This window comes from Aquarana catesbeiana, linkage group LG03 (genome assembly GCF_042186555.1).
Source record: "Aquarana catesbeiana isolate 2022-GZ linkage group LG03, ASM4218655v1, whole genome shotgun sequence".
NCBI classification, from domain to species: domain Eukaryota; kingdom Metazoa; phylum Chordata; class Amphibia; order Anura; family Ranidae; genus Aquarana; species Aquarana catesbeiana.
The window spans coordinates 586,818,587-586,836,376 of NC_133326.1; the positions used below are offsets into that span (position 1 = coordinate 586,818,587).

The 17,790-nt window shown below is 40.3% G+C and overlaps 1 protein-coding gene across 3 annotated transcripts in view; it reads right to left on the reverse strand.

Moving 5' to 3' along the window:
* The window catches only part of ARHGAP25 (Rho GTPase activating protein 25), a 214,183-nt gene that overhangs the window by 96,368 nt on the left and 100,025 nt on the right, over positions 1-17,790 (reverse strand). For 2 of the 3 annotated variants that reach the window (XM_073622031.1, XM_073622033.1), the window contains exon 2: positions 13,373-13,572. In XM_073622031.1, coding sequence (XP_073478132.1) covers positions 13,373-13,572 — 200 coding nt within the window. Of the gene's footprint in view, positions 1-13,372; positions 13,573-13,660; positions 13,798-17,790 lie in introns of those variants that run through there. The other variant, XM_073622032.1, reaches the window with a different exon arrangement.

Sequence of the window (17,790 nt, forward strand, 5' to 3'; positions counted from 1 at the left end):
CATAATAAAAACTACAGGACATGTATTATTTGGTAATATAATTAATCATTACTCATTGCAAAATAATCCACATAAGTAAAGGTCATCAGCTAATTGTTATTTATAGCCATTTAGCAGGGGAAACCAAATGTTTTAAAGTCTATTCACACTGATCTGTTTTCATTGACTAAAATATTAGTTTATTTATTAGCCGAATAGCATATTTACTGAACAAAAATGCAGCAGAAAAAAATGGAAGTAAAAACAAAATTTTTCTCCTATTTTGCTGGTTCACATCTATGCTCTAAAAGTTAGTATGTTTTTAAAAGGAAACTGTAAAGAGCCATTTGCACCTATATGTGTGCAATACCAAATGAGGGCATTTAAATCCGTTGTTCTGGCACTCATACCTCTCAAAACACCAATTTAAAGCTTATGGGCACATTAACACAAGTAATAGTGCAGCCCCCCATCCCTAGCATCCCAATAACCAGTAAAGTGGTCCTTTGTATTCCGTACATGGTCAATAAACAAAGTAAAACAAATAAAACGTAGACATAAAGAAATAAAACAATTAGATGCAATCCTTAAATTTCATTTCCTGGTCCAAAATGCTGATGGTGCCCATAGTGCCCAATGACCTTAGCAAAAAACATGGACACATTTATAGAGAGTTATTTGTATCTACTTATCTAGGAGAACAAACATCTCAGACAGACGAAAGCCTGTATTCATAACATCTGCACATTGGATATATACAAGGCAGATCAGCTAGATCTTGGGGTGAGTTAACCACGGAGTAGATTTTAAGTCAGGCACGAGAGGACAAGGACGTTAAGGTTGAAACCCAGATGCAGATTTTTCTTGTTTTGGTTTGCTCAGCTAAATGCTATTGACCAAACTGCAGCTGTGTGAATGGGCCCATTGCATACAATACTTCAGATCTGTATAAACTGTATACAGCGTGGGTCTTGATGCATTGTATTTATCAGTGTGCATGAGCCCTTAAATGGTTTCCTATGACCTTCAGCATCAGCTTGTGGCCAAAATATGATATTTAAGTGAACCACTCATTTTTCATGAATGAAAAACATTTAACCTTAGGAGGTAATAGCTTGAGAACATTCGATGTTGCCCCATTCTTGTCAAATGAATGCACATGCCAGTTTCACCAGATGAATAGCTATGCAATTTTTTTTTTATTTTTATAAATAGACCTCTGAATGTTTTCAAAAGTTTGCACCCCAAATCATATTGTTATCCACATGAAAGACATTGACTACATTGTTACTTCCCTACTACTACCCTTGGTAACACAGTACAATACTCTTGTAAAGCTGGATCCACACTATAAGAAAATTTGGCGAACGTTTGTCCGATTTTACTCGTCGTTTCACAGCAAATCGAGACTGCTAAATGAAAATTTGTACGAAAATTCCCGTACGACAAAGGCTTTTTTTTTGTTGTTGTTTGTTGTTTCTGATCATACGCAGTCTTTCTTTTCTGATTTCTCTTGTACGAAAATCTTATCAAAATGGTTTGAAAATTTTTCGATCTGTTCCCGTACAAAAAAAAATTGGGAGTTTGCCCCTTTGGGAATTTTCAAACGAAAATTTGGAATCGGCTGTCGAAAGTTGTGTACACACTTTATATACGAAAATCATACGAAAATTCTTTGGACGAAAATGTTTGCCCGATGTTCTTATAGTGTGTACGAGCCTTAAGAGAACAGATCAAAGATAAATACATGTTTTGAACCAGCACTATCAGTTGAGCAGTGGAATGTGCAACAACTATGTGCAGAACTACAGGAATGCAAAGCAACCAAACGGGTTTCTTCTTTTTCCTCATTTGTTTACTGTAAAGTGAAACTTAATATCTAAGCATTACTGGAATTTGTAATATCAACTTTTTTGTAAACTCCTAAAGAAAATAAATAAGTACATTGTTATAATCCATTTTTACTCTTACTATGACAAATATGAAATTAAAATGACATGCTACTACAGAATAAGTATATAGATGGTCAAAACTCTATTATACCTGCTGGCAGACAGTGAGCTCTATCAAATTTCTTTACTTTATATTATTTCAGTGTTCCCTGAGCTCAGTACCACTTACAATATTAAACAAATTTAGACAAAGATCAACGTGCAAATTAATTACAACCATAATAATTTTAAAGTAATCTGATGTTAGTTACGGTAACTGAAATCTCAAACTCATTGCCTATGCCTCTTTGTGTTTTCTAGGTCTGTTCTTAGAAACATTGGTAAAGAAATTAAAGTATTTCTTTTAACAAGTTGTCAATAAACCCTGTGATGACTAAGGGGCATAGATCTATGGGCTAATTGGTAGTTCCTTTCCTCACTGGGGTGCATCTCTGCTCTCCATATTTGTAGTAGTAATTTAAATTGCACACGACTGTGGACATGTATGTGTGCCTGCTCACAAATGTGCATATTCATGTGCATATCCAGGAGTTTGCATAAATATGTGTTGAAATATATCTGTACACTTGCTAGGACCCGGCTAAGGTTCATTATGCACTATCAATCAATGAAAGTGGAATAATAGTGTTGGACCTATAAGGTTTTCTTATTGGTATTGCTATTTTAAAGGACTGATGTTGATGTAAATAATCTAGCCCCAGGAACATGGCTTCTAGATCGCAAAGAATTTCCACCATTTCCTTGGCTTGTAGTGTAATGTAACAAAAATGGAAACTGAAGCACCACACCACTACTAAAAGGTCCAGATGCAACTTTTTTGCAATAGACGTCAGAGGGACAATCCATAGAGTATCCAACACATTCATCAGGACTAGAAGAAACATAAGGACATCTGCATATCAACACAACATAGACTATTGTGTTGATTTTGTATTGCTATGGCAATATTCTAATGTTTTTCTTGTCCTGATGAAGGGGGGTTTTTGGACCCGCAAAATACATTGGATACTCTTTGGATTGTCCCCCTGACTTTTATTGGAATAAAGTTTTATCTGAACCTCTTAGCAGTGGTGTGGCGCATCAGTTTCTATTTTTGTGCCACTATAAATCATGTCACAAGCAACAGGATCCCCAAGTTCTTCAGCATTGCTCTGGTATTGGCAGAATCTCCCTCACAAACTATATGCACTAGGGAAGAAGCAGTGGCGTAAAAAAAAGGCAAGTTGTTTCTTTGCCATCTTTAGCCATCCCGTCACTGCAAGTTGCCTCCAGTTATAAGTGCGATACTGTGTTATAGGCCATACAGTCATGGTACCATAAAAGGTGCTGAAAGACAAACCCAAGTAGGAGGATTTACCAAGCATTTAAGAATCTTCACTCAAAAAGTGTGAATATTCACATTCATTATGCAATTATGTAAAAACCAAATTCCTGTTCACTTTGAATACCCAATCATTTGCAGATGATTTTCACATAACTGGATAAAGGAAATGAAAATACACACAATATTTTGGATAAAGGCTCTCAATTCCTTTAGTTAATTTGCCTATATGACTTCCAGGCACTCCTTGCTGTCATGTGACTATGTTACTTGACTTAGTAGTTCTACAAAAGAGTTCATCATAACGTCTGACTCCATCTGAAATTTACTATCAACTAGCAGAGAGACCAATGACTGCTCTGTGCCAAAGCACTTTTATGCCATCTAAAAAATTAAAATCAGCTGGGGCGTGGCTTGGCGCATGGAGCTGTAGCAGCTCCCGGTTCTCACGATCTCCACGGGGTTCTATCTCCTCCACCATCACCCACTGGGCCACCAAGAACGCCCTGATGGGTAAAGGAAAGCCCAGGGACCACTCGAAGTCCGCCGGTGACCGGACACAAGGCGATCTGGGGAATTTTGTGACCCGATCCTCTGCGGCCTACCAGAGTCAGAGATCCTCCAAGATGGCGGTGGCGCCTCCGTCCCCGACCCGATCCGCACATGCAAATGCCGAACAGGTACTCCCCAGAGGCCGCTCTGTCTCCCTAACAGATCTGGAGCCCCCACTTTATAACCCACACAGCCCCCAAAGCCTCTCACAGGCCTCCCTGTGCTCCGGGGACGGGTGGGACATGGAGTCGCAGATGCGATCCATGCATGCTTACCTTCGCTCTCTCCCCACTAAAACTGACTTTGAGCACTACGTTTCCCGCACGGAAAAGTCATATAGGAAGGAGATTGCTGAGCTTAAGAGGGATCTGGGGACTAGAATGGAGGATGTAGAAAACACTACCGATGGCATGTGAAACACATTACAGTCCCATGAAGAGATCCTTAATTCCCATACTAACATATTGCAGCAGCTCATGTACCACCAAGATGACATCGAAAACCGTAGCAGACGGAACAATATTAGAATCCGTGGCATACCGGAAACCATAGAACATAACGATCTATATGGAGCAGTCACTGCCATTTTCAATCAAATTCTGCAACAACCTAAAGACACCCCTATTGAGCTGGACAGAGTACACAGAACCTCGGGCCCGAGAAGTTCTGATCCCTCCTTCATTCGAGACACGCTTTGCAGGGTGCACTTTTACAAAGTCAAAGAGGAGATTATGAGAGCGTCTAGCACACAGGACTCCATTCGGTTGAATGAAACTCCAGTTATGCTGCTCCCTGACCTTTCGCGCCAAACCCTGGCCATGCGGCGTGCACTTAAACCGCTTACGTCCGTCCTTCAGGAGAAGAAGATTAAATACCAATGGTGGTTCCCTTTTCAGCTACGGGTCCATCATGAAGGCAAAACGGCCCTTTTCCGCACACTAGGAGATCTGCCACGGTTCCTGAGCACTCTGGAGCTACCCCAGATTTCATTACCAGATTGGCCCCTTCCTTCTGCTACCCCGGGACTACCTACTTACTCTCGACACCAACAGTGTCGCAGATCCAGCACCTTTTTTATTGTTTTTATATATCTGTTTTGCATATACTTTTTTGTCCCCTCCTATCACACTAGCTAGATGTCCTCTGCAGGATGATTTTTCCCTTTTTTTCTTTTTTTTGTTGTTTGTTTGTTTTTTCTTTTTGGGGACAAGGTTGGGGTGGATGGGTTCTGCAGTTATAGCTCCCCCCCCATATTGGAACTCATTCTTGACTATAAGTTAACTCCTGATAGAGTCTCATAGACGTGCTCCCACGCTTTTTGATGTGTCCGGGAGGGGATAGGGATGTACTCTTTATATGTTGATTTACTGCTTATTTGTTCTTATTAGGTTACCTCATTATAATACGTTGATGGTTAAATATTGTTCTCAACAGTTATTGCTCCACCGTGGACCCCGGGACCGGGAGGCACTCTAGGTGCTCACCACATTTCGCCCCTTAGGACCTGTAGTGCCTGATTGCGCACTATACTGATATTAGTCTATATACATTTTACAGAAATGTTTCTATATTTGCATGATTACTTAATGCTGCCACCTAGTGGTCTGTTCTATTATTTCTTTTTTTCTCTTACTTTTTTCCTTTCTCTCTTTCCCTCTTTTCCTGCTCTCCTTCCCCCCTGTACCTACTTGCTTCCCTCACTCTCTTCTACTTGGGCTGGGCGGACCTCAGTGCTGACACTATTACCACCTCATGCTACCTCTCCCCACCCCTACAATGTCTTCACTTGAGCATCTAACCTTATCATCCTATAACTGCAGAGGCTTTAATACCCCTGAAAAAAGAAGCCAGGTGTTGTACCGTTTTCACAAAGCTAAGACTAAAATCCTGCTTCTACAAGAGACGCATTTTAGGGGTTCAGAGATCCCAACTCTTAAAAACCCTCATTTCCCTCAATGGTTCCACAGCACGAATCCTCAAGCAAAATCCAAAGGGGTGTCTATAGCTTTTCACAAATCGTTTCACCCGGAAGTTTTAGATTCCCTTATAGATCCGCTGGGGCGCTATTTATTCCTCAAACTTAAATTTAATTCTTCTGTCTTTATAGTGGCTAATGTCTATGGACCAAACCAAGATCAAGGGAACTTCCTGTCCATGGTTCTAAACCAACTGCTTTCATTTTGGGGTCCCTGTCTCATTCTGGGTTACTGGGTTACAGTAATTCACAGCCGCTATCAAGGGCCTGAAATCTGGTAAATGCCCAGGTCCTGATGGGTTTTCCCCAAGATTTTATAAATCTTTCGCTCAACATCTTGCCCCACTGTTAGCCACCGCATTCAACTCTATAGACGATACTCATTTCTCCTCTAGGGACCTACTAGCCGCTAATATCTCGGTAATACCCAAACCTGGCAAAGACCCTTCACAATGCAGTAGCTATCGCCCAATTTCACTCCTTAACCTCGATATTAAACTTTATGCCAAAGTCCTGGCGAACCGCCTGTCCCCCATCTTACCCTCACTTATTCATAAAGACCAGGTGGGATTTGTCCCAGGCCGAGACGCCAGGGACAACACCACAAAAACCATCCACCTCGTTTCCTATATCCAAAAACACAATCTAAAGGCATGCCTACTCTCGTTTGATGCCGAGAAGGCCTTTGACCGGGTCAACTGGGATTTTTTACGTCTCTCCCTGCAACAGATTGGCCTTGGCTCCACTTTTGTGTCTAGGGTCATGGCACTGTACTCCCGCCCCTCGGCATCAGTCCTGGTCAATGGTTCCTCCTCCGCTTCATTCCAGATTTCAAACGGCACAAGACAGGGTTGCCCCTTGTCCCCCCTCCTTTTTGTCTTGGTGATTGAACACCTGGCTCAGGCCATTAGACAAAATGCATCCATAGTAGGAATCCAGACACCTTCATCTGAATATAAACTCTCGCTTTACGCGGATGATTCTATTGGTCTACATCCAACAACCTCACACTACTCTGTCCTCACTTATGCAGAAATTTCGCAAGTTTGGACAGTTTAGTAATTTTAAATTGAACATGTCTAAGACAGAGGCCCTAAACATATCCCTACCTCGAACTACCCTCACCCGAATACAGGCCAACTTCCCCTTCCAATGGGGGTCCAGGGGCATCTCTTACCTAGGGATCACGATTCCCTCTAACCTCTCCGACCTATATGCTCTAAATTATCTACCCCTCCTAACCCGCGCTATAAAGGAATTGGAATCCTGGAACTCCTGTACATTACCTTGGTTTGGGCATATTAATACGTTAAAAATGGACACCTTACCAAAATTGCTATATTTATTCCAAACCGTTCCTATTATGGTCCCTAAACACTTTTTTTCATCTCTTCGCTCTATGTCCATACGATTCATATGGCAAAATGGCATGTCCCGTATTCGTCACACCTTACTTACATACCCCAAAATACAGGGCGGAGTAGGCCTCCCTGACTTTGAGCTCTATCATAGAGCTGCATTGTTATCCAGGGTCTTAGAATGGTTCCCTCGCCCATTCCCCAAAGCGTCCACCATGGTGGAACAAGATTTATCCGCTCTTGATCTCAGGGCCTTACTTTGGGGATATGGACAACACTTACACTTACTCTCCTCTACTTCCCCACTGACGATTGCAGCACTACATATCTGGTACAAGAAGGGTATACAGTCTCTACTGTCCTCAGACCCCTCACCCCTCACTTCTTTATTTGACCACCCCGCACTCCCTCAAGATAAAGGGTCCAACACACTAGGTCCATATTCCCGTTCCATGTGGCCTGTAGCGAGTTCATTTGTGAACCCTACTTCTGGTGCACCAGTCTTGCCAGATACGCAGGGTAATTGGCTTACAGCCCTCCGTATATCCTCCTTTTGTTCTGATCTTTTCTCTTCCTCTCAAATTCACAGACCCTTAACGGAATATGAACAGCTGTGCTCTCTTTCGGAAACCCCCAGACATTTACTTTCTACCATATACATGATGCAGAACGCACTGCTACATAATCAACCTCCCTCTTATACCAGGAAGTGGTCCACGGAGCTGGGAAAGGAACTTCATTTAGAGGATTGGCAAAAGTCATATTATTTCACACACAAATCCTCAATATCCTGCTATACCCAAGAGAAAAATTTTAAACTTCTCTCCCGCTGGTACAGGGACCCTCAATCCCTTAACAAAATATTCCCCTCCGTTCCATCCTCATGTTGGAGATGTGGATCAGGAAACGGAAGTTACTTGCATATATGGTGGGACTGTCCATTCATTCAGCCACTGTGGTCCCAGGTTTTTTCCATTTACAGTAGTCTATACGACCAGCCCTTGCAACCTTCCCCAGAAATAGCATTACTATCCATGCTCCCTGGTTCCATAACCTCACAGAAGCGTTCCCTATTGCGCTTTTTCCTATCGGCTGCTAGGCAGATCATCACCACTAGACCCCCACTAGCCTTATGGGTTTCTACAGTGAATGATATTATGCGCATGGAGGAGAGGATAGCCATGGATAATGACACTTTTGATAAATTTAAAACTTTATGGCTCATTTGGATTGAATATTCTACATCGGACTCCCTGAAAACCTTGTTGACTACCCAAGGTTAGATTCAGATACTCACCCTTACTACTCCATGCATGCGTTGTCGCACCGAGGTCTATCCCAAGCCCGCCCCTTATACCTTACCCCTCTTTTCCCTTCTATTGACCTATCTTCCACCCACTTTTCTTTTCTTTCTCTTTGTTTTTCCGAATTCTATTTCTACCTCATAGTCAGAGGTTATAGCCTTTTCCTAGATTAATCTACACGTCTTTATAGACAGATTATTACTATATAATATTGTCTGATAATGAGGGCTTCCTATCTTGTTAAATTTAATCTGGTATTGTACATTGGAATAGGATATACCCCATGCTATCTTTGTTATTGACGACTGACTACTAACTCTTTTGTACAAAATTTCTTTAATATTGTTAATAAAAACATATTTGACACTAAAAAATTAAAATCAGAAATAAAATGTTGTATGTGCCTGCCTAAAAACAACAATGCTCTGCGCCTAGTACGATATATCCAACAGAATATATGCAGCACATAAATAAATGGATAAATGAATAGCAGCTACTTAAATAACATTTAAAATTTTTTTTTTTAATTTAATTTTTTTTTTTATTATTAAAAAATTTAAATAAGTGTAACTGCACCTTTGCTGGAATAACACAGACATTTGCAAATTTCTACCTTGTGGATAATCAGGCCTCTGCCAACACCAGCTTTGGCCACAAGGTGCTTCAAGACGCTCTTTGAGCTCATGACCTGATTCCCTATGTTTTTGGGTCTGTTGGCATTGTTGCTGTGTTGCACAATCTTCTGTTATATTGCTTGGGGCATCCCAGGGTCTATGATTAAAGGAGCCTGTGTCATGTGCTGTACATTTAAGAAACACGATTTTTTTACTTACCTGTAGGATACCCTCCTCTCTGTCATGGTAGTCCCTCTTATGGCTTGCTACAAAACTGAGGATTTATGGGCTGTCCCACAAATCTATTTGCCAGTGTCAAATCACCTGAAGGTAGCAGTATGTAACCTAGGGTCTTTGATTAACCGTTTCCAGACCACCCCACGTACATGCACTGTGACAAGGAGGCCCTTCAGCGCAAAATCACGTACATGTACATCATCTTAATTTCTGGGTCTGGGGCGCGCATGCGCGCCGCTGGCGACCCGCTTCCTCTGTGATTGGACACAGCGGGAACTAATCAGCAGGTCCAGCAGACCCAATGTTTACCGGCACCCGGCGATCGTTCCCGAGAACAGCGGTCTGTAAACAGGGCAGATCGCCGTTCTGTGAGAGGGGAAAATGGAGATCTTGAGTTTCTGCTAAGTAGGAACATGGATCTCTGTCTTCCCCCAGTTAAAGCACCCCACACACAGTTAGCAAGCATTCCCAGGGAACACATTTAACCCTTTGATCGCCCCTGATGTTAACCCTTTCCTTGCCATTGTCATTAGTACAGTGACAGTGCATATTTTTTAGCCCTGATTACTGTATTGGTGTCAGTGGCCCCCAAAAGTGTCGTTTAGTGTCCGATTTATCCCTGGCAATGTCACAGTCCAGCTATAAGTCGCTGATCGCTGCCATTACTAGTAAAAAAAAAAAAATTTTAATTCCATAAAAATATCCCATAGTTTGTAGATGCTATATCTTTGTAGCATATAAACATGTAGCAGAATACGTATTGGCCTAAATTGATGAACAAATTTGATTTTTTAAATTTTTTTTATTGGTAATGTTTTATAGCAGAAAGTAAAAGATATTGTTTTTTTTCCTAAAAATGTTCTGTCTTTTTTTGTTTATAGTGCAAAAAATAAAACCGCAGAGGTGATCAAATACCACCAAAAGAAAGACCCATTTGTGGGGAAAAAAGCACATCAATTTTATTTGGGTACAGCATCACACGACCGCGCAATTGTGAGTTAAAATAACGCAGTGCCATACTGCAAAAAATGGCCTGGTCATGAAGAAGGGGGGTAGGCCTTCTGGAGCTGAAGTGGTTAAAGGAGCCTGTGTCCTGTACTGTACTCCAAGAAAAGGATTTTACAGTTAAGTAAAAAATCCTTCTTTGTCGAGCCAGGTAGTGTCGACATGCAGCAGGAATTGTTTGAAAGTCAAACTGTATATGGCCGATTTCAGATCTAGATTTTAGCGGTGGCCACTACAAAATAAGAGTAACTGCACCTAAGACATAGTTACATTTAAAATAAAAAATAGAATATGTACATTTCTGATCAGCAAGGCTGTAGTCCCAATAATAACAAAATACTCCCTAGTCATGAAGATGTTAATACATCTTTGCTCCTGCAAGTATGGAACTCATGGACTGTGCAGGTACTTTAGAAAAAGGTTAAGGTTTCTTTTTATTATTATTGTATTACAAATATCAATTCTATAATAATAAAAATGAACAGTAGTTGCTATACAAGAAAATAGCATCCATAACTTATGTACTCATACAACATATATTCCCCAAATAAGATTGTCTCACATACACAACATACCCTGTTTCCCCGAAAATAAGACCTAGCGTGATTGTCGGTGATGGCTGCAATATAAGCCCTACCCCCAAATAAGCCCTAGTTAAAGTCCTTGTAGGTCTTATTTTCAATTTAGGGCTTATTATCGGGGAAACAAGGTAGGGCTTATTTCGGGGGTAGGGCTTATATTGCAGCCATCACTGACAATCACGCTAGGTCTTATTTTCGGGGGGAAACAGGGTAGACATTTCTACATACAGTATGTGGTGTTGTGTTCCCTGCAACTAACTACGGATTTGTCTTCAACATATTGAGACTTTTGATGTAGAATATTTATTTACTTAGCAGATCTGCAGCCAAATTCCCCCTCACAGAAACATTACAGATAAAATTGAATACGTATTTTCTGAAAGTTGTGGCTGGGAAAGGTTGTAGAATTAGGGTTTGTAAAGATGGTCTTCAGCTAGCATATACAAACTGTATCCTGCTGTTATTGTGACCATTGTAGTGTGTGAAGACGAAGGCATATTCTCCTGCCCACTACAAAACTGTTTAATGACTGTTAAAAATTATGAAGGTCCCTTGTGTAACGCTGGTTCAACTTTCAATGCTTTTTTTTTCTGTTCATTTGAATTTTATAAAAAAGAAAAATGGATGGATAGATGGAAATATCTAGTCATATGTTTATTTAACCACAAATTTTTACTGTAGATTTTTTTCTCTCCAAAAAGGTTAAAACTGGCTTTAGGGTTCCTTATCTATAGAAAACATTTAAAGCATGCTTCTCTGTTAATAAAAGTTTTTCTTTTCTACTCCATCTATTTATGGACTTTCCTACAGAATGAAATGCATATAAAAAGTTTTATGGAGCACATGCAGGTGCAATAGGCTTTGCGGCACAGTGAAACTGATCGCTTGCCACTTTGCATTTTGTGGATAATGTTGTTTTTTATTTGTTGCAATGTCCAGGATCAGAAGTGGTGCAATCTAGAATTTTCACAAAGATTCAAAAAGAATAATCACCTAGGTGGATGCAGTATCGATCTTCTGCATCAGACCCCAGCTGGCTCTGCAGTGAGAACTGAGTGATCATCATAGGTGTGCACAGCCTATTGCATTAGGGTTTGCACCCCAAAACTCAAACACACACTACCAATCGTTCACTGTGTTTACCGGCCCTTTATCCCATTCATCCTAAAACATCCCGAAGCATCAGCCGCTGGGAGAGGAGAGAAGCCAGCAGCGGGGGGGGGGCTAGGGCAGTAGGGGGAATCTATGCTGCACAGAGTGATTAGGGTGTAGAATATATGAGGTAAATCCGCGCAATGGCTAAAATGCTCCTGGAATGTAGAGCTGCTGCCTCTACGAATACAATTCCACCTAGGTGGAGTGTATTAGAAAGTGTGTCTCCTGGGCACACCTGGCACACCCTGTGCGCACACCTATGGTGATCAAACACAGCTGATTGCTGAGTTCTCCTCATCACTCTGAGCAGAGAGCAATTACTTTCAGTCACTGGCTCTCTGCTCTCCTCTCCGGCGCTCACTGGAGATGGGCTGTGGAGGTTGCAGGAGGTGCTGGCTCAGGCTCTTAACAGATCGCTGTGAGGCTGAGCCAGCTGCTGGTCCAGGCATCTGGGTGCATCCCAACCATATGGATGGAAACCTTTTCAGAGCCTGAACCAGCTGGTTGACATCAGCCAACAAAGGGCTTTAGCCAGCTGTTGGCTGAAAACAGGTCACAGGAGTGCAGAACTAAGCGCACTCCTGTGTGACCTGCAGGAGAAGTATATATGACATAACTTTGGCCATACTTCTCCTTTAAATAAATTGCAAGGAAAATCTTCTAAGCATGTGACTACATGGTAGTATTTTAAGAGAGCTTTGGTGATAACAAGCACCTCTTCATAATGGGTTCAATACCACTCTTTATCACAGAGCAATAGTAGCTGTCACAGATAAGGCAGCACTATAGAGCAATATAGAGCATAGGTAATGAAATTACTAAAGCATCAGATAAAACAAGAAGAAAAATGCAGACACATATTGGCTATGCAAACATTAAAATGCATCTATTTTTTTTTTCATTTGGATATAGCAGGGAAGAGTCACCAAAATACCCACTCTCTGTGTCCAAAGTGGGAAAATCAATTCTCTATATTTGTCATGGTGACCATTATAACCAGGACTAAAAGTGCATGAAAATCTAAAATTATGGGTTGTCTCTGGGTCAGGAATAGAGGGAAAATCTTACTGGAACACTTGTTCAGGTGACAATTGTCTTAAAAATGATTTCTCTTAATTCATTTCAGATCCTGTTGTGTCTGGATACAGGAAGTGATGGGAAAATCTCCCCAATGGAACAGAGACATCAGAAAACTTGTCAGGGGTTTGAACCATTCCCTATTCTGTCCAAAGCTTTAAAAAAAAAGTTTGACCTTTACAAATACTTGAAATCACAACCCTTAAACATGCAGGTAACAATGGACAGAGGTGGATAGGAATACTCTAGATATTGGTCTTACCTGTGGTTTGCTGTCGTCTTCATCTTTATAGTACCAGAGGTGTTGCCCCTTTAGGGCAAAATATTTTTGATGCCAGTTCTTAACTATGCTCTTCTGTTGCTTTTTCAGCCAACCACTCTTGACTGGCTTCTCCATGGAATTGTGAAGGCGCCCAGCCGACAAGGATTGATCACTGGTCATCATGCTGACCGTTCGGACTGCTGTACAAGGAAAGCAAAAGTGTGGTTGATCCAAAGAAGGTGAATATGACTGTAATATTACTTGACTAAATAAATTAAATTAAATTACATAAACTTGAGTATTAATCCCTTGTCCTCATAGTCAACACGCTGCCATTCTATGCCTCATTGCACAGACTGAGGCTGAAATAACATCTGACTTTTGGCTGTAGAATCTTTTTAAGGAAGTGGCCAAACAACAGGTTTCAAAATACACTTCCTCTAGAGCGTAGGAGTGTTTATAGAGAGCAGAAGGGCAGATATAAATAAGTCCTGTTTTCAACTACATTTTAACACTTTTAAGTGGCCTTTTCACTATATATGCAAAAACAAGTTTTATTCCTACAAAGTGCAGATAACCTTGCACACTTCTCTATAAACACTTGCTGCAGGTGACAACTACAGTGCCTTGAAAAAGTATTCATACCCCTTGAAATTTTCCAAATGTTGTCAAGTTACAAATTTCAAGGGGTATGAATACTTTTTCAAGGCACTGTATACAGTATGTGAAAAATGTAAATTTTTATCCAAGTAAAAAACAATTTATGTCCATTTTAAAGTAAAACCATGGGTATGACACCTATTAAACTAATTTAAGATAACTAAGCCCGGTTTCATGGCTATAATTATGTAAAGAATAACATGAGTATATGAAAAAACAGTTTGATCTATATTGCCAATTTAAAGTAGTTAATAAAAAAAAAATACAGAAAGTAATGAATGATGTCAATAAGCTCATATTTAAACACATTACATGATGGAAGAGATAATGTAAATGTCATTGTAAGTACAACGTAAAACACAACTAGATATGATCGGTTCAAGTACCCAAATTATCTTGTTTCAAAAAGAAATGAAACTATAATTTATATTATTCCTAAGCCCAAACTATAATGGATTTGACATCCACGTAGTGCGATTATTATTACAAGCTGCAGTCACTGGGTATAAACACAATACCACCATTCCTCCCATTAGACATTGCTTACTACCGTTCTTTATAACTGTAAACATAACAATAGGAGGCCAATCTGTACAAAATTATCCCAATTTGCTGCTGCAGCAATCATTAGGAGGAAATAATTTATCACTTATATCTGTTGGGGAAAAACTACACCAATAGGACAAAATAATCAAATATATAAAAGTCAAAAGACAAAAAGGTAAATTTCTCACTCCAAAAATTGTATTGACTAGATAATTAGACAACAATGGCGTAGACCTGGTATTTAACCTTCTTGTTATTTTTCAAGTGTCTGTATCGAAAAATGTTCATGTAGTACCTCAAAAATCATGTATATGACTTGCTGGATGAATTACTCATAATATATGCTCACAGTGTATGCAAACCAGTCTAGTAATGCAAAAGAAGCTTAAGGGCTCTTTCACACTATGTTCAGTGACCTGCATTTTTCTGCACTGGATAAATGCAGGTCACTGCTATGGTATGTAGAAAACAATTCCATGTGCCTCGTTCACACTACAACACACATTAACAAACATAAATGCAAATAAATACAAAAGCAACACGCAAGCAACTGTACTGTACATTACTGCACATGCATTTTCTTTTTTTTAAATGTATTTTATTGAAACAAATCGCACATACAAATTATACTTGTCAAGGCAGTACCGTGGCAAAGTACTATCCAACAAACAGTGTACACAAAGGGAAATGTCACAGCCCTGGAGTATCAAAGCCTGTGATTTCCTTACATAGGTACATCCATGTATATGCACAAACAGAATTATCAAACAGAAAGAAAAAACTTACATTAACCACCTCAATACCGGGCACTGTACCCCTATAACATTTTTATCATTTTTTTCACACAAACAGAGCTTTCTTTTGGTGGTATTTAATCCCCACTGGGTTTCTTTTAATTTTTGATAAATAAACAAAAAAAGGCCCAAAATTTTGAAAAAAAAAACATGTTTTTCTTTGTTTCTGTTATACAATTTAGCAAATAAATAATCAATCTTCATAAATTTAGGCCAAATGGTATTCTGCTACATTTCTTTGGTGAAAATAACCCAAATCAGTGTATATTATTTAGTCTGTAGGAAAGTTATAGAGTCCACAAACTATGGTATATATCTGAAAATGTATCAATCCTGGTGTACTGAGGGCCTATCTCATTTCTTGAGGCACGTAAATGGCAGGACAGTACAAATACCCCCCAAATGACACCTTTCTGGAAAGTAGACAGTCTGAGGTAATTATTAAGAAGCATGGCGCGTTTTTTGAAGTTGTAATTTTTCATCACTTTTTTTTGGAAAAAATTTTTTTCAATTATTATTATTAATTATTATTATTATTATTATTATTATTAAACAGGATTTATATAGCGCCAACAGTTTGCGCAGCGCTTTACACCATGAGGGCAGAGTACACTTACAATTTTTTTTTACTTTCTACGTACTGTCACCAGTGCAGTACAGCGTCATCGTATAGCTGGTTTGGCGGTGTGACAGTGTGGTGGTGACTGGTGACAGTATGTAAAAAAACAGAGCGGCCGCTCATTAGGGCCACATGGGTGCCGCCCCCCTCTCCCCCCCCAATCAATGCGCCTGGCCCCCTAATCTCTACTCAGGGTGCCGGACGCATGGATTTCTATGGATTTTTTTTTTTTTTAGAAGTACATGATTAGAGCCTAAGGCTCTAATTGGCTTAAAAAAAGGGTGGTCTCGGAACGCAGAGCACTGCACTCTGAGCCCACCTTGTTGTGTGACATTAGTGAATTAATAATCACTAGTCTTCCTGTTTCTCCTCCCAGGAAGCGGGTCCTGACTCCATTGGCCGAGAGTCCGAAGACCCGATTGGCCAGGAGGGGAAGCGACAACCGGGATATGGAGGAGACGGAGGGGGGAAGAGCACCCGCCACAGCCATGACCTGCACAGGATAAGTGTGGGGCTGACGGGGGCCTGGCGGGCGAGGCAGCGATGGGGGGGTGGGCGGTGTTGTCAATGGTGAGCATTGGCAGGCTCGAGCGACGGGGGGTATCTGTGGTCAGGTCTGTCTGTCGCCCCCCCCCCCCCGACCGATGGAGCACCAGCTTCCAATGCTTAGGTGTATAATACGTTTTGAGTAAGTATCTTAATTGTATGAGCTTGTCCCTAGCAGAGATTACAGTTTCGGGACATGAGGCACACACCTCCTTCCAGTCATCTGGAGAGAGCTTCAGGATATCAACCAGCCATCTGTCTTGTACTTTATTTAGCTGGGCAGAAGGTCTGTCTAGTAGTAAGGAGTAGTAAGTAGAAATAAGTTGTGTGTGATTAGATGAAAGAAGTGCGGGGGCCATATGTAGCTCTCTCTGCAAGTGTATAAAAGTTTTAAATACGATAGAATTATTGAAGATAGGTTAACCCTTTCATGACTAAGCCTATTTTTGAAATTTGGTGTTTACAAGTTAAAATCCGTATTTTTTGCTAGAGAATTACTTAGAGCCCCAAACATTATATATATTTTTTTAGCAGAGAATCTAGAGAATAAAATGGCGTTTGTTGCAATATTTTATATCACACGGTATTTGTGCAGCGGTGTTTTAAATGCAACGTTTTGGGAAAAGGGACACTTTCATGAATTTTTAAAAAACCAAACAGTAAAGTTACCCCAATTTTTTTGTATAATGTGAAAGGTGATATTACGCCGAGTAAATAGATACCAAACATGTCACACTTTATAATTGCACGCACTCGTGGAATGGCGACAAACTACGGTACTTAAAAATCTCCATAGGCGATGTTTTAATTTTTTTTTTACAGTTACCAGGTTAGAGTTACAGAGGAGGTCTAGTGCTAGAATTATTGCTCTCGCTCTGACAATCACGGCGATACCTCACATGTGATTTGAACACTGTTTACATATGCGGGCGCGACTTCCGTATGCGTTTTCTTTGCTGGGCAAGCTCGCAGGGACGGGGGCCTTTAAAAAAAATATTTTTTTTCTTATTTATTTTTATATTAATAAATTGTGTTTTAAAATTTTTTTTTTTTGATCACTTTGTAAACATCCCTTGTGACAGTAATAGGTGGTGACAGGTACTCTTTATGTAGGGATCGGGGGTCTAAAAGACCCCCGATCCCTCCTTTGCACTTCAAAGTATTCAGATTGCCATTTTTGGCGATTCTGAATATTGTGTATTTTTTTTAAAGCGGCGCCATTGGCAGCTGAGTAAACGGGAAGTGACGTCATG